The 18,011-nt window shown below is 39.4% G+C and overlaps 2 protein-coding genes across 2 annotated transcripts in view; both read right to left on the reverse strand.

Annotated features, from left to right (window-relative positions):
• Positions 1-282: 282 nt before the first annotated feature.
• On the reverse strand, positions 283-7,879 carry LOC142367472 (serine/threonine-protein kinase SBK1). The gene is made up of 5 exons (XM_075449445.1): positions 7,645-7,879; positions 3,337-3,481; positions 3,045-3,247; positions 2,695-2,856; positions 283-2,306 (listed from the first exon to the last, which is right to left on the reverse strand). Exons 1-5 carry the CDS (start codon positions 7,648-7,650, stop codon positions 1,674-1,676), a joined length of 1,149 nt encoding a protein of 382 aa, XP_075305560.1. The 5' UTR covers positions 7,651-7,879; the 3' UTR covers positions 283-1,673.
• Positions 7,880-12,465: 4,586 nt separating this feature from the next.
• The window catches only part of LOC142367367 (uncharacterized), a 30,823-nt gene continuing 25,277 nt past the window's right edge, over positions 12,466-18,011 (reverse strand). The window contains exons 6-9 of the mRNA XM_075449338.1: positions 13,921-14,084; positions 13,640-13,735; positions 13,366-13,533; positions 12,466-12,880 (exon numbers count right to left, since the gene is read on the reverse strand). Of these exons, the coding sequence (XP_075305453.1) occupies positions 12,710-12,880; positions 13,366-13,533; positions 13,640-13,735; positions 13,921-14,084 (599 nt within the window). The 3' untranslated portion in view covers positions 12,466-12,709. The remainder of the gene's footprint in view (positions 12,881-13,365; positions 13,534-13,639; positions 13,736-13,920; positions 14,085-18,011) is intronic.

Genomic DNA, 18,011 nt, shown 5'->3' on the forward strand with positions numbered 1-18,011 from the left:
CCAATGCATCTTAATTCAGCACACAAGGTGCCCCACGGCACCAGTGCCCCTGATTCTATTTTCATTCTGGAGTGTTTATTTCAGAAGTTTCTCATATGTGGGCTGAAAGAGTAAAACGTCCTTGGATTTAGAAATATGAAAACTGAGATCAAGATTAACTTGGAACAGTATTTGATTAGGTTTAGGAATAACAACGGCTGTGTTCGAAACCGCCTACTACATACTACATATTTGAAAACGGCACACTCATCGATCAGACAGTATGCAGAGCGTTTACACACAGTGCACTTCACTCCTGCCCGAGCCGAAATCAGCCGGCCTGAAAAGCTGATTTCGCTTAAGCTATAAACTCTGTAAATATATAACTTTAGCAACATTTGAAACATTTTCAGGCGAGAAAGTAGTCATTTAGACCCCCAAGGTGTTGAAAATCTGACAAAATACCGGCTATTTACAATTTTGTTCCCACGAATTCGCCGCTAGTAAAGCTAGCCGCTGTGAGCAACGCACTTCCGGTTTCGCCGTTTTGACTGCTCTCGTCCCGTTAACGGAATTTGACCGTTCAAATGGCGATGGGCGACGTCACGTTACGTTGCATCTTGGGTAGTTTGAGTGTGACAAGTAACCTCATGATGAATACTCAACATTTCGGCGAATCTAGTATGCATCTAGTGTACATCCGGGAACTTAAAAAAGTATGACTAGTAGGAATAGTAGGAAAAGTAGGCGGTTTCGAACACAGCCAACCACTGGGCTCGGCACAGGAAATACCTTTTTTTCAGGTTAGGTAGAATGAGAATTACTTAAGTTAAAGAAAAGACATTTGTCTGGTTAAAGATAGTGAAAACATTTTCTGAAAGCACAAGGCCACATTTGCAATTTTCATGTGAGACCAACATCCTTAAACCCAAATATATCAAATTTTCACAGTACTTAGAGGTCTTTGAAAAGCTGAAACCAAAGATTATTTATTGATTATTGCCTGATGACTTGGGTAAACAGTTAGTAAAGGCCTGTACCGTCCAGTCTCGGTCCAGAATGTTTCATATCTTTTGTACGTCGGTCCAGAGTGCAAAACAGAGCATTTCTTTTCAGTACAGATGCTCAAAAATTGCAAAAGCACATCACCTATTTGGCTCCAAAATTGAAAACTGCTCATGAGATCACAACTCACCTACATTTTGCTTTATATGAAACTGCTTTTATAAAACTATAACATGTTCCAAAATGCTTAGAGAAGACAGGAGGAGGTGAACAGTGTAATCCAAACCCAATCACATCTAATTGGGCTCAAAGACCTCAGTGTTAGTTGTAGTTTGTTAGGTTCAGGTCTTTAAAAAAGCATGTGGTTGGGGTTAGGGATAAAAAACAACAGCTTGGCTGAGATATTGGTAAATCCTGTACATGGTTGCAGGTTGGCATCACATTACACTATATCACATACAAAACAACAAGCAAAAAAACATTTGCTTCTCATTTCAGCCCCTTTTATTGTGACTCTTCTACTTGTACATTCTTGAAATATAGACAAATATACGTATGCCATGTTTTCATGTAGATTTGGGCTGAAATACATTCTTTTGTACTAAAACCTAGAAAAAATACAAACCTTCATACAGTTTTATCTGAAGTCAACAGTCTCTCTCTGCTTTGTTTCAATGAATTGTCTTTTCTCACCGCTCTCCTCGCCCCTCCATCTCTTTCATGCATCTGATTGCATCCTTCCCGCTACTCTTCTTCCTCTCCTCATCCAGCCTCATCCTCTCCTTCTCCATCATCCAGTCCGCTCCGAGGTAACTCAACGCATCCTCGGGTCGTCCACGAAGCTGTGGCGTCGGGTTGAGGAGCGTTTGGAAGAAGGAGCAGGCTAACTGGGTGAAGCATGCAAACTGAGGTGCAGTGGGAGTTTGGTCCTTCTGTCCTGTTTGGCTTAAATCAGTGGCACCCTGTGTGCTCTCCGTTTGTGGCTCGGCCCACACGTCCAGTTCATCATTGGGGCCTTTAGCTTGGTCAAACCATTCTTGATATTTCAGGTATGAGCGACAGTCGCTGACTGACTCAGCCCAGGGGTGACTGCCGGTGAGCATGGCGTACGTCAGGATGCCCAGTGCCCAGCTGTCTGTACTCGGCTCCACAGACACCCAAATTCTCTTCTTCTTCTTCTTTTCTTCGTCCTCTTTAAAGCCACCGTTCCCATCGTTGATGCTGCTCCAGCTGTCCTCGTTTTGTCGTGCAATCTCAGCCTCAGGAGTGCAGTAAGGGGAGCTGTACCAGACCTCTGGGACCTTGGTTCCCTTTGCCTTCACCTGTGGTAAATAGAAATAGAAATAGAAATAGAAAAATACTTTATTCATCCCCCAATGGGGGAAATTCAAATTAGTCAAGTAGCTCAAAAAAATGATTAATATTTACAATGATTGTATATTAACGACAACAATAATAATACAAATTCTAATAAAAAATACTACTACTAACTAATGATAATAATAATAATAAATGACTAAAAAAATAATAATAAAATAAATAAAACAAATAATAATAATAATTTAAAAAAAAAATATCAGTTTATGTGCCACTTTCAGTCAAGGTCGTCTCAGCATTGTCAACAGACATACCAAACAGTGCTAGATTTAAGAATGGATTACTCAGAAATGCCATCATTTAACCGTTGATTGAACATATTTTTGTGCTGACCATGCCAAAGTCTCCGAGTTTCACCCATCGGCAGGCGGAGTCGCACAGGAAGACGTTCTCTGGTTTGAGATCTCTGTGAATAAAACCAAGGGAGTGCAGGTGGGAGAGAGCGCCACACAGCTGGGACACCACCCGCTGGCAGCAGTCCTCCTCCATACCCACCTGGAGAACAGGCACCAGACAGGAATCTGTTTAAATGTCAACAGCTGGCACATTTCTTCAGTTCTCTCTCATTTATATTTCTGACTGCAAACCAGATCCAAGACGTCTCATTAGTTATTCTTCAGTCTTTATTAGTCCTGAATACATCATTCAGGACACATAATGCCTCAGTGTGAGTATCTGTATACCTCAGGCATGATGATGTCGTAGAGGTCACCATAGAGGCTTGCTTGCTGAGCGAAGATGTAGTGGGAAGGTGTGGTGTAGGCGATTCCCAGGGCTCTGGTCAGAGATGGGTGGGTGCAGAACGACAGAGAGAGGTTGTACTCTTTCAGGAAAGAGAAAAGCGAGGTGGACTCACGAGGGAAGAACTTCAAAGCCATTGGAGTACCTGGAGCGTTCGAGGGAAAGACAATAACTCGTGTGTTTGCCCGGCCTCTTGCGGCCTCTTCTAATTATTTTGTAATCGAACTTCCTCACCTCTCTTCTTGTGAACAGCCAGCATGACTTTTCCATACGAGCCTTCGCCCAGTAGCTTTATGAGCTGGAAGATCTCCGATGTGTCCATGTCTGTCAGCGACTGAGCCGTCAGATGGCACATCTCATCCAGAAGCTTTGTGGCAGCCTGGACACACAAATACTGGAGTTAAATGACTGCGGTTCCACTTTGTTCGAGCTACTCTGATCAAATCTCGAGTTTTTAAACTAAGTCCTGCTGGAAATAGGACACACCTCCTGATGTATCTAATCAAGGTACCTCAGCAAATAAAGCACACAGAATCAGTCGGTGTGCCTCTCTCTTACCTTGAGCTCCATCACTGGACAGAAATAGACCTTCTCTGGAACTTCTCATGTGGTTTCGTTTACTTTTATGGTTCATTACTTAAAAAACGATATCCCTCATCTGATATGAGTTGTGTAGTTGTTGCATTTTTTTTAGCTTCCTCAAGCGAGGAACAAAGAAATCTCACGGTTCGAACAACAGCCTGAGGAAATAACCTAAACGATAAAGAGTACATTTTGGGTCTTTTTGGTGTTTTAAGGCACAAACCACCAAACTATGACATCACAGCTGGTGCAAACTGCAATAGTCAGCTAGGACTTGTTCCGGTCTTCCCTTTACGCTTTCATTCGATGTCACTTAATTCCTGCTTCTCCCTCATTTCCAGAGCGCTTTGACCACATGTGAGTCTTGTTTTTGGAAATTTAAAAAAAGATCAAACAGCAGAGTGTCCAGTTGTATTTATGCATGCAGGCTATTAAAAGGCTATTTCACACAAAGCAAAGATTTAACCGAGGCCACTCGCATAACATTGGTAGGTGTACGTTTTCAAAGTAGCAGAAAGGGGGATAAAGATCTTCAAATAAAGACTAAATCTGTGATAAAAACTTCTGCAGTGTCAGCGTCTGTGTTACTAAATCTTCTACCTCAAACCTCCTGTATCCTTTGTGGTGAAGCATCGGTTAAGCTGTTGTTTTTAGCTGAATTTACGGCAGCTGCATCTGCTCACATGCAAGGCCTGTGTGGCATAACCTTCATCATTTGGGCAGAAAATATTTGTGACCAACAGACTGTGTTCACCAACTGGATCTTGATCAATGTCCCATTAAAAAATAGAATTAAAAAAAATCTGCAAATCTGTTTGCTTGTAAAGGTAAAGTGAGGCCAACCCAAAGTTTGTTGTCACATGAATTTGACATCAAAAGGAGCATATTGTCATGGTCCTTGGATTTTTGTGTTACGGTTACTTCCTGTTTTATCTTAAAGAGCTTCCCCCTTTCCCCTGTTTATTCCGTTGAGTTTAATTTCTTTTACTGTGTGACACCTGGTTTCTTTTGCTCATTAACTCTCACCTGATTCCAGTCCCCTCATCCCTCCCTCTGCATTTATACTCCTGGTTTTCAGTTGTTCCTTTGTCAGCTCAGATAGAAAAAACTGTACCTGCTCTGCTTGTACTTTGCCATTAATATCGATTTAAAATGATTTAGCTCTTAAAGTTTCAACCAGAGTTTCATAATGCTTGAATGTTTGCTCTCACTTGTAAATCATCTGGGCTAAAAGCAACTGAGAAATGACTAAATCCGTTTGTGATGTGGTGGCTTAAGTCATCTGCATGAAGGACATATCATTTTCTTGGCATTCTTTGTGGATGCAGACTATGGAAACTGTGAAAAAGATGGCTGATGACGAGAGACCCAGAAATTGTGAGAGCATGAACGATCAGGTTTCACATGTCCGATGCAACCATAACTCAATCAAGCCTCAACAGCGGGACACTGATACTGCTCTGAATGATTGCTTTTCTCTTCCCAATTGAATCCCTTGTAGGTTTTTAGGAATGTAACACAACACTTACAGGGATGATTGTCGTCATGGTGATGTTGACAACATGTATCCTGTGGTATAAACAAGCCTTTTAATAGCCTCATAAAGTCCTGTCGCACACATGCTGATCTTTGTTTTGTTTGTTGATGTTTCCACTACAGCTGCCCCCCACCCACCCACCCACCCACGGGGGTCCGGGATTAGATTCGGTGTCGCCGTATAGATCCAAACAGGCGGCAGCTCATTACAGATCATTAACAAACAATTTTGAAGTGAACATACTTCATGCAGAGGCTGTGAAATCCTCAGCGAGGCTTTGTTCACACAAACTGCTTCTGAGATAACGACTCATTTCGCAGATTTCCTGACCAACATGGGCAGATTTTTGTACCCATCATAAATTTGTTAATTCATTGTTTGATTCTGTAATTCCTTAAAATGTTTTCCAGGCATGGAAAGTCTTTATAATAAACTTTCAGGATATTGTAAGATAAGCTCTAAACAACCCTTGCAAAGAAATGAACTCCAAATGAGTTTGCTAGTTCACACCTGATCCTGTGATTTCATTGGAAAATACTCTGATATTTATGCTGCCGTTGCAGCAGGAGTGCACATGTGATAAGTGAGCAAATATACTGCATGAAGCGGTGGTCCAAGTGTAAATTGAACCCTCTAAACGTCTGGGTTGTGCCCTGATTACTGAGTAATTCTGGGGGAAAGTTTTTAATAGCAGGGCCATCTTTACATTTACTTTATACATAGTTTGAGACCTATAGTAAAGCTATTTGATGGGCTTTTTATAATCAATGTTTGTTGAATTTGGAGGTAGTCGTGACTAAAATAGCTACGACTATTTCAATAAGGCTGCTGATGTGTGATTTTGCTCAAAATGTGTGAATTTCAGGTGAATAACAAAGTTCAGGAAGCAGAGCATGAAGATTCCTGCTGAGATACGTGGAAGCGTTTCTTACAGTGAGAGTAAAATCCAAAGAGGCCAGCAGTGAGAGGGATCAGGGTTTAGGAGGGTGTTCAGTGAGCAGCATAGCTGACGTGCTCAGAGTTGGTCAGATTCAGGCGAGTGTAAGAGGAGGAGGCACCAGTCTCAGCAGGATCAGACAAACTCTCCAACGAGCATTTCAGCTGCACGGCGGGCTGAGCGCTCACATAAGACACACAATGTTGGAAGTGGTGTGTTTGAGATTAATGAGCTGGTTCTCTACAAGGGGATGAATCTCTGCAGACCACAAACACCAGAGTGGTGAATGACAAGAGGTCTCACTGTGCTCAGAAGTGTATCTGAACAAACACACACTTGTCAGCGACGGCACACATAAAGAAGTCAACCCACTGTGGCTCTTAAAACGCCGTCCATCAAGGTAAATGGCATTTTTTTTACTTCAGTTAAAACGTTCTGTGATGTATAATCAGTCTAGGAACTTTTCCAGTCAATCCTCATGCTATTATACTCGTGAAAATAAAGAAAAACACCAAAATATAAATCATTTCTGGATGCAAAATATCAAATAGTTCCTATTAACAAAAAAAATATTATTAAAAAATCTATTATTTAACAAATGATTTCCAACCATCATTAATTTACCATCAAACCCATCATTTTGGGGTTTCTTGATCTAAAATCTTGTAAATGCAGAACCACGAAAAAGCTCAACAGTTTTCATTCTCAAGCTGCTGGACTGTTAAATCTGCTTAGCTAACCTGAACTGTCCACTATTGTTTGTACCATGGCTGCACAACTACTGAGTGTTTTATGGAGCTCCGCAAGACTATTTCTCTTTCGCTTCTGATATGAACCTATACGACAATAAAATTTCATTTGATCTTGATTTAATCTACAACATCAAAAGACAACATTGCACAACTGGTCGAAAACATCAAAAGCAGTATGATATTCACTAGTACTAAATGACTAATACAGTTGTGACCTGCAGATGTTACATTTGGATGCTTTCAAAATAACTCAATCATTACAGTAGAAGGTTATAGTGTAAGAAAATGTCTTTAAAATACAATTCAAATGTGCATAAAAATGCTTCTGAGCAGCGTTTTCTCCATATCAGACCAAATATTATCTGTGACAGCTATTTGTGTCTCATTATTCTTCAACAAGTTATTGATTCTTATTAGAAAAAATCAGTTCACCCACTTTACAGGAGTCTTACTTTCTTCTGTCACAGATTATGTGACGTCCACCATGCAGCTAGGTTTGGTTTGATTGGGCAGATGTGACAAATCTGCCCACTGAAGCCTCCTTCCAGGATCATTTTCATTGTTTCTGAATGTGATGTGTGAAAATCTACATCATGGAGACAGAAGTCCTGAATATCAACTATCAACAAGCATTATTTTTGATAAAATGGGTGAAATGTCCCTTTCGCCTGTGAAAACATTTGTGGTGTCGGTTTGGGCGCAGCGAGGGAATCCCTGCTCCTGCTCTCACTTACTGTCATTTTGCTGCAGTTCAGCGGTGGTGCTCCTACGTTAGAAAGCCGTCTGACATAAATCACCAAACTGCCTTTCCCTCAGCAGGTGCACCAGTCAGGAAATCCTCTTCTCTGTATCTTCTTTCAACCTGCAGAAGATAACTGTGGGCTCTCACTCTGCTGCAGTCAGGGTTTGGATGCAGTCTGCGACACTCCGGACTGTCTGACTGGTTCATCGGAGGTTTTCACATCTTCTTCAGCTGCAACTTTTATCTCAAAGGGATCTGTCCCCCCCCCCCCCGGTCCTCCCTCAGCTGCTGCATGAAGGGCGGATCCTGAAGGGTGTCATGCATCTTTGTTTGGATTTGTATTCAATTGAGAGTGTGTTACCTCCTTCCCTCCACTGGTTAGGGTTCAGCTTCTATTTGTCTTTATCAGATGTGAGGAATTCGTGTATGTTTTGCAGTTCTATATTTTCTGGAACCAAGATAGAAATAGAAAAATAAAAGCTTAAGTTTTTGGCTTCACTTTCTGTTTTGGATGTTGGGCTGCGGGTTGTGAGTTTGCATGTTCTCCCCGTGCATGTGTGGGTTCTCTCCAGGTACACCGGCTGACTCCAAATTGTCCCCAAGCAATAGATAGAAATGTGCATGGTTTTATCCCTGTGATAAAGTGGCGACCTGTCCAAGGTGTACCGCAGCTTTTGTACAAAGGCGGCCTGCATAACCTCCATTAGCCCGTGACCCTGAACTGAATCAATTAGACGGATAGTTTTCGAAGATGATATTAGTTTAGAAGTCATCCATCTGTTTTACTTACCAGCTTTATCTCATTCAGCAGATAAAAAAATAACAAATGGATCTATTTGTTCTTTCTTAAACTCTGCTTTTCATTCATCCAGCACCCAGCTTGGTGGATTTTTGGAATTGTATTTTTTTTCTCTTACAAATAAAGTACGATAATAATTCACAGCATCAAAAATCTCATTTTCCTTGATTTCCAGAAACGTCTTTTATTTGAAAGTATAATTACTTATTAAGTATTAGTAATTAACTAAGTATTGATATCATAAATTGTTTATATTCTCAGGATTTATGCTGTCAAATGTTTGTGCATTTAATCCAGAATGAGATGATTCAAAATACAGTGGATCTATTGTTATTCAGCCAACGAGTGTCGAGCTGCACACTTCTGCATAAATATCACAAAAGTGACTGATCTGAAGCATAATCAGCAGCTCTTTCATGCTCCATCGGTTTTTCTCTGCATCCAGTCTTGTTGTAAACTGCAGTAAACAGTGTTGTCTATCAACAGAACAAACATGTTGTATAATGAAAATCTATAAATAGCTAAAAGTAAAAGTCCAAGCATTGTTTTTAATCCGTCTATTGCTGCATAGGTTGTTCTCAAATGAAAAGCCCTCTCATGTCGTTTGTTTTTAGCTGAAGATCTTCCAGTCAGCAGATCGTACCACATCACTCTGCACACACAAGCATCTCTCTATGAATCTCCATCTCTCACTCAGTGTCCAGTCGAGGGATTTTCCTCTAACACCCAGACCTCCTGTGGTTTGCAGATCCCACTCTCAGCTGCCACCAATTACCACAGTCCACACATGCTGTACACATCTTACCCCGGAGGTCGGCATTAGTTACAACGAAAGTCTGTCTGTGTGTGAGATCATCGGTCTGAGAACACATGTCAACACGCAGACATTATGCAAGTCGCTGTGTTACTTTGGTTCACTCATTCAGTCCGCGGCTGAACAGCCGTGTTCATCCCACTCGTGTGTCACTCAGCCATGTGCAGATGCCGTTTACCTCAGCACTTTTACAAATGTTTCCTTTAAGTTTGACAGTAATGGTTCCTGTCATTTGTAGTGCTAGAAGAATTTTTACAGCACAGTTCTTGCTGTCAACTTGTTATGACGTAACTATAAACACTGTAGTTTATGGATATGTCACTTCCCAATGATTCATCGCCGTAATACATCATGTTTAAAATAAACGTGCTTAAACTTGAAGTTCAAGTGTGCAAAAAATGTATTTTTTCATTAATGTAAAAACGTATAAAAATAAGAATAACTGTATTTTATGTCTAATGACACTGTGGGTTGTTAACAGCGGAGACATTTTACTACAGTAGCCCAGAAGGGACAAAGCAAACATTGCTGCTAAAGAAGGCCTCTCATGTTTTTTTTGCTATTTGCAGCTAATGCAGATTGGGACTATTCAGTTGGTTGCAACTTGTGCCACTAGATGTCACTACAACCTGCACACTGGACCTTTAAATTTGAAGAAAAGTAAAAATAAACAACAGAAAAGCATGTTATCTATCGCCCCCAAACAAACACGATCGAGTAAAACAATAAAAGTATATCAAATGTGGCTTCAAAATATCTGCCCTGTGTTGCTGGAGGTGTGTCCACTGAGGAAGCTGGCAGACGGATCAGTTTAATGAGCCACATTATCAGAGCGGGGCTTAATTTAACCGGACCCGACCTATACTTACTCTTCTAACTTCAGTTCTATGAGCAGTTGTGCACCCCATGAACAGCCACGTTGGCTCTTTAAAACTCAAAACAGGAAATACATGCACATGCTGTCTCCTAACAACTGCAGAGCAGCATCATTAACTTGGCCCTTTAATCCACCTAGCATATATCTGATTCTCGGAGTTGCCGCGTAAACTCTTCAACATCTGCGCTGCCACATTTAAAACTTTTAACAAATGTAAACAAATTCCGGGGGAAAATGCAGACACTCAGCTAGATGGCAGCATAGATAAGAGACTGGATAATGCTTTGTGGTCGGGCTATTAAAGCATTACAGTGTTGGGGTCAGAGTCACTCATCTTAAACATCTACTCCGCTGTATCGTGGGATCAGGATTTTAGACTCATCCAAAAAATCCAGAAAGATCATTCAGACTGTCTGCATGACAGGAAATTTTTTTTTTTTTTTAAAAAGGACCCTTGGCTTCACAGTTCTTCAGAGAAATAGATTTCTCTTTTTCAATATGTGCAATTTTTTACACATGAAACACTAATTTGACTTAATTTAATACTTAATAATCAGCTATCTATTATTCTAGGCTTTATTCTTCAGACATCTTGAGCTGTATGCCTGCCATCAGGCTAATTGCTCATATTAGTTATCGCTTTATCTCTTTTCCCTGATAGGCTGATTGCGGTCAACAAGCTGAACATTGACCGACACCAATGTTAGGCTGATATATCGGTGCATTCATACTATTTACCATTCTGAAACAATCACATCAACATTTCACTGTAAGACTTTATTAATGATGTTAAATATACAAAAACTAGACATAAAAAAGTATAAATAGCACTATATAGGTCAATATCGCATGACAATACATTATTATTAATATTATTAAATATTACATAATACAATATCCATAGAAAAAAGTGGGATGCCTGCATCCCAAACTAAACAGGTTCAAATACATATAAAAAGATCATAAATAGCATTGCAAATAGAATAAAAAATAATAATAATAGTCATTAAAAAAAAAAGTTGTTCCACAATGTTTTCATGACATTAAGCTCATCGAGCCAGTCAACAATTAGCAGGCACTGTGAGTGTAAACAGTCTCATGGGAAGTAAAGGTAACAGGTGAAAGTACCTCAATACAGTGCATCAGTACATTTCAAAAGGCTACATGAAAAATGTGGCATACGCTTTTTGTCTCAAACACACAAGACAAGCCTACATTCTGCTTATTTTTTTCTTTAAATAGTTCATATGACAACCTGCTGAAAGAGAAATCTTTTGTAAACATTGTAGCAAATTATCTCCAAAATGCATGTGATTAGACACGTTATGTGTAAACAAAAACTGAAACTCATGCTAGTCACTTTAAAATGTTGTAATCTATCTACAGGGAAGCTTTAAGTCAAATGCCATAAAACCTGGCAACCGACGTCACAGTGTAATCCAACAGATGCTTTTTGCACTGCTCGCACAACCCATGTTCAAAATCCAATGTGATGTTATGATAAAGGTGTTTGAATAGCACACCAATTCAGGCACTCTTTTGCATTTCATTTAAACAAATAAAAAATTTTATGTGCTTAAAATGAGTCTCCAAATGGTTAAGGTACAGGGTAAGGTGTGATCCTGTCATTCCACACACAATAAAATAACCGATAAAGATCTGTAATCAGAGCATGTGGAATGACTTGGCATGTTATTCATTTGCTATTTCATGACAGCCTGCAGAGTGTTTCATTCAGAGTGCAGTGACACGCGGAAACGCAATATGCGTTTTTCAATGATCGGACTTGGCACATTATCCTTTTGCTCTTTTCATGAAACCAGGCTGCAAAGAGGGAATCATACAAAGATAAACTCCTACTGGATGCTAAGAAGTGCTACAATGAAAATATTAACCGCATGATAAACTTGGTACATCCTTAAAAAAGAAAAAAATACCAAAAGAGAAATGGATATGCAATCCAGACAGCCTATTTCCAGTAATGTTCCCTAATATTTTTTTGCCCATCTTATGTGTGGTTTCAGTGCCTATAGGTACTTCTGCAAATCTAGCATTTACGCTAGCTAATGGTTATTTGAATATGAACACAGTGCTGGGAAAATTATGATTCTAACATAATATTTGCAGACAGAAAACAACATTTTAAGTTGATGTTGTGACTATAACATGACTATAACAATGCCGAAGTCACACTGTGAAACGTCATATTGCCAAGCTCTGTACAATTCATGTTAGCTTCACAATCTTAATTTAGCATATTAGCACGCTAACTGGCTAATTAGCACTAAACACAAAGTTTAGTTACCCAGTGAATAACAGCTTTGCAGGTATTTCATTGGACAAGATATTGGACAAGTTGAACATTTTACACAAAATGTATCATTTTTCTTTATCTATTGGGGGCATATATTGTAACAATAACATTTTTTTTAGACAATCCATCCAGTTGTGGTTGAAATAGTTTTGTCAGGAGCAAAGCTGGACATTGGCCAACTCTCTGCCGTCTATTTTCAGTGGTTTTGTGGGAAGACATTAGAAGTTCTGTCATGAAGGTTTACACGGTAAGGTTAATGTTTGGGGCAGCGAGATTGTCGCTGGAAGTGCCGTAACATCCTTTTTGACCAGTTACAAAACACTTGTAACCGTTCAGAGATTTCTACAGAAAACCTGAGAACATCAAAGGTGGCAGAGATGGCAGGGAAGGAGGGTGGTGTCAACTGAGGAACCTCTTCACTGATCTAAAGAGACAGAGGGAAAATAGGAATGGTGAAATCACAGGAACTCACAAAGAGCTTTTCTTTTGGTTATAAATCTGTGACAGCTCTTTATACATTGGCCCAACTTTAAATTTGAAATCTTCCAATGTGCTGTGCACAAATAATCATTTTTAGCAGTACAGTGCCAGATATTTATTATTTTTCTTACTCTTCTTTGCAAATTTCCATCATATTTAGTTACATTTTTCTTGGCAAGAAGGAATATTTTAGATATATTTAGATTACTTCATTGAATTATTTATTGAATTACTTTTACTTGAGGTGATCTTGATATTTCTTAGACTGTAAATGAGGTAAATTTAGAGAATTTTCATTTTTCTACTTTTTTCTAACTTTGAGTTGTATTTCTTCAGAGTGTCTGCTTGTAAACTCCTTTCATGCTTTTGTTTGTTTATAATGTTTAACACAATCCAATCAAATAAAGGGAGCTATACTGCTCCACTCACCTGGTGAAGAGATGTTTTGATCATGTTGGACAGGTGCAGGAGGTGAGTGCTGGTTCCCTCAACTGCCTGGGAGGGCAAGCTAGCATTTTCTTTAGCAGTTTTTAACCAGCTGACGTGAAGTCTGAAGGACTGGGCGTACACGTACAGCAGAGCGAGTGACTCATTTACCTGCAGGCACACGAAACAGACAGATTCCACAACTCAATGAGCTTTTGTCTTGCATATTTCTGCAATCTTTAGATGTATTCCTTGATTTCTGAAACTTTATGGTTACCTTGAATGAGCTGAAATGAGCAGCTGTGTGTTGTATGGAAGGAAGACTTTCCAGTTTGTGTTCCACACCAGCAAAGTTTATGACTTCCTCATCCGTCTGTGGAAACAACACAATAATCAAAGGTTAGATCAAAAATATATTCCCACATAGAACTATAGATATACATTTATGGGGTTAAAGGACAGTACTATGTTGATTAACTCTTATAAAATTCTGTGAAGGTTAAAATAAAATGTGAACGTATGATCGGTGAGATGAGTTAGTACGAAGTGAAATCTTACCAAGCCGTGCATTTTGAAAAAGTTTTTCAACTGGTCCACCTGATGGATCATTGATCCAAACATTCCACAGAGGGAGCTACTCTGGGTGGGACGAGATGATGAATGGACAAACAGCTCAGTCAATAGCAGCAGGTGGAATAGACAAGGGATGGACACGTGAATTACTGCAGAGACAAAAAACAAAACAAAGAAATTAGTCTCAGAATTATGCTTTGGCCTCATAAAAGTGTTATCTGTCACAATTAACGAAGAGCAACCCTTCAAATGGAAGCACTAGATCCACCTGTGATCCAGCTGTTTACAGCTGCACACACAGCTGTACAGAGAGTCCCACAACAGGTGGCAACGGCTGTATTCACAAGCAACACTACTTAGACGATCCCTACTGTGGGTGATTCAGAGAGAAAACCGCAAAACTGAATGGAAACATGTTTTGATTTCTGGACCTCATGACCCACAAGATGAACCCTGAGGCAGCTGCATTTAGCTTCTGTGAATGTTTCAATCTGTGTTTGTCACGAAACTAAGGAAACCGACTGTCAGACATAATTGGGATAATTGTAAGTGCCTGCCAGAGGAGCATTACCACAAAACATTATAACACTTGAATCACAAGTTGACCAACGCTGGAAACCCAAAGACTTACACAAAAAAAAGGAAAGTCATATTTTGATGCTACTGTGCACACATGCACTTCAGTTAACAGTGATATCAGATAAGTGGTAGTATCCTGTGGTCCAGACATAAACAGTCATTCTAAAAATCAGATAAGAGCTGCAGTTAAGTTATGAGATCAAAGCGTTGTGTCATGGACGAATGTGTAGGCACCAAATAGGTCAAATACTGACTTACTGTTAGCATATTTCGAGGCTGAATGAGTGTGGGCGTGAGCAGAGAAAAACAGAGCCTGCACAATGATATGCTTTTGTTTCTGGGAAACATAAACACAAGATTAACAGATCAGCCTCTGCATGAGAAAAACATAATCGATCGGAAGTTTAACTGCTTAAAGTTGTGTTATTCTAGAATAAGTTTTAGGAACAACAACACGAGCTGTCAGTTTGAGCTGCTCACAATGATCGCAGCGTCCTCAAGACAACTCTTGATGAAGAAGTGAAGCAGAATAAATGATATAATACTCACAGCTTTACAGAAAGCTGCATGTCAGGACAGACTCACTTTCTGTGCCGAAGATCAGCCATAATTTACAGGTTTGCTGTCTCATTGCTTTTAATATTTGCCTGTTGGATTTTATATCAGCAGTGCCCCATGATTTCAAATATTAAGGATATCAATGCCAAACTGTATTATCTAATATTTATATTCGACTTCCTTTGAACACTCAATATCAGTTCTTAATCACTGGTATGTAACTTTAAATAAGTTTTGTTATTTCTGTTCCTTTGCTTTAACAACACTGATATATTCAGGTCAATCATTAATTGACTTTACGTCCACATGTAGCTACAGACTTGAACTCTAATTTGCAAAGTTCCCTTGGTTCTATACAGCAACTCCATGACATTCATGCACCAATGTTGTCATGCAGACAGTCTGAATGATCTCAAATTTTAGGCTGCACACGTTCATCTGTGACAAGGTTTTTAATCAATCTTGTAGACACGAGCGGATCACAGAAGGTGGACTCTTTCAAACTTGAGTAAATCACACCTTTGCTGCACGAAGTGGTGAATTTTGCACATTCAGAGGACACACATTCATTTAAGAAAGAAAACTCTTTCAGCTCATACTCACTCCTGGGTTAAATCACTGCTGCGTGAGTCCACCGCTTACAGCAATAGCTGCTAACTTTGTAATTTGCTGCAGAGCAGATTATGTTCTGCGGGTTTACAAGAGATTTAATTGACAACTGGACTGCACTTAATAAAGCTGAAATTCCAGGCTGTAAAACCACACAGTGAGCTGCAGGCTTCACACGGCCAAGTCAAACTGCAGAGTTCAGTGATCACTCTTTGTGGCTTTTTAAATTGTGTTCACGGACCACATTGCTTCTGTATTAAGAAAATATGTTGGAAGCTAGTTTGGTTTCAGTCGTAGGAGGACATTCCAAGCTAAATGAATGGATCTCCATGTGTGAGTATTTTCAGCTGTGTTTAAAAAAATCAACAGAAAGAAAAATCAGCCTGAGAATGAATAAGTCCCCCAAATGTTTTATGGATCATTTTGTTTTTAGCTCTTGGGTTTTTCCTAATGATTTATGACATGTCTGCTAAAAAAAATATCTTTTATCAAGATTAGATCATGTCTGAAAATGCACCCGACGGTTTGTGCAACTTCAAAAAAAACAAAAAAAACAAAGAAAAGAAGTGTCTGTTAGATGTGTTAGGTCACTGATAAGGAATGAGAGGTATGCAGTGTTTTTTTTTTCTTCCCCTGCCTGCTGTGGGCCTCCAGTCGGAAAAGGAGAGGGTAGTTGACCGAGAGGTCTGACTCAGATTAATCTCTTTGTGGTGACATCAGCAGGCTGACGCCTTGGGCTGCAGTCTTTAGAGAGAAAACATCCACTTTATCAAGACTGTCGGGGCACTTTAGACACTTTTACTGCCACCCAGACACTAACAGCAGTACACTTTATGGCTTTATGCTCAGGTGAGAGGTTAACAATGAGGAAAAGCGGGCTTTTTTCATCACTTCCGACATTACTGTGTAAACATAAGATGCATTTGGTGGTACATTTACCTGGAAGATTTGACTCCCATTAAGTTAAAGTATTTAGCCTTTTCTTTCACCTTTCCTTTATTTAATCTTTTATTCGTCCTTATTCTTCAAGTTGCTTTGTACTGTCACATTTGAAGAACTATAGAGCTAACTGTATCCCTATTAAATCTGACTTAAAGTGCACCAGAGAGTCATCACAGCAAGACATTAACTCCCTTGTGTTTTCATAATTGAATGCATATGAGCAGCAGCTGAAATGTTTTGCACTGGCTGCTGTTTCAACCTTGGCCCAGTTTTCCTGCGACCTCAGTGAGCAGTCACTCTCCGAGTGTCAGATTTCACATCACGACTTTGCCGGGAAGACGACAGCGAAGCAGAATTGTAGCAATAAGATGGATTGCCAAGCTTGTGAACTGAAAAATAACGTTGGAGGGTGCTGAACCTGTGTGACGTGAGGTGTGAGGAACGGGAAAAAGTCCACTTCCACTAATAAAACTCATATCTACATGCTGTGTGTCCATGTCTTCCTTTTGTTACGGACTTCCCTGGTACGCCTGTACGTTCAGGAATGAGTTGTTCATGAAAAACAGCGTTGTCCCTCTGAGACACGCACATGCACTGTGTTCAATTAAGCTTTTCCTTTTAGTGTAAGCTGGAAATCTGACGTGGCCGGAACTACACTGAAAAAAACAACTCATAAGATTTACTTATAAAACCCTTTGTAAGTATTTGCACTCAAATGATTGAAGTAATATGGAATGCTGCAATATCAAGTATCACTCACTTGCCAGTATCGAGTCAATTTTACTTACCATAAAACATAACAGTTTTGAAGATATTAAGTAACATTTACTTAATTACATCTAAGTTTTAAGTTATATTTATTTAAACAAATTAGGTAAAGTCTACTTGTTTTCCATAGGCAGGACCATCATTTTATTCAAAATTTTAAGCAAATTTGATATATCTGTAGTATTTGCTGTTATGAAGTAACTTAGTAGATTTTAACGATACACTTTCAGAGTAAAGTTTATGTAGTATTTCTAGGTTTATGGACATACAACTATTAAACATTTAAATTGTATGAGGAAACCTAAGTAAAACTTACCCTTCCCCCATAATTCATGTATTACGTTAATAAAATGTTTAAATTTTACTTAAGAAGCTCGAGTTCTTACTGAATCTTAAAAAATGTAGAAATGATGACAGTTACTCTAATACAGTTTACTTCACCAAGAAGTCACTTTTTTCAGTGTACGAGCACTTAAGTATCATAACAAGCCTGAACTGCATGCTGTAACATTGCCATGTACACAGAAACAGAAGCAGTGGTTCTGAATTCATATGATCTTCTTCCCAGAAGAATCCACCATAGTGCATTATCAAATTTCTTACATAATAGTGTTATCCGA

This window comes from Odontesthes bonariensis, chromosome 18, assembly GCF_027942865.1.
Source record: "Odontesthes bonariensis isolate fOdoBon6 chromosome 18, fOdoBon6.hap1, whole genome shotgun sequence".
Classification (NCBI taxonomy): Eukaryota; Metazoa; Chordata; class Actinopteri; order Atheriniformes; family Atherinopsidae; genus Odontesthes; species Odontesthes bonariensis.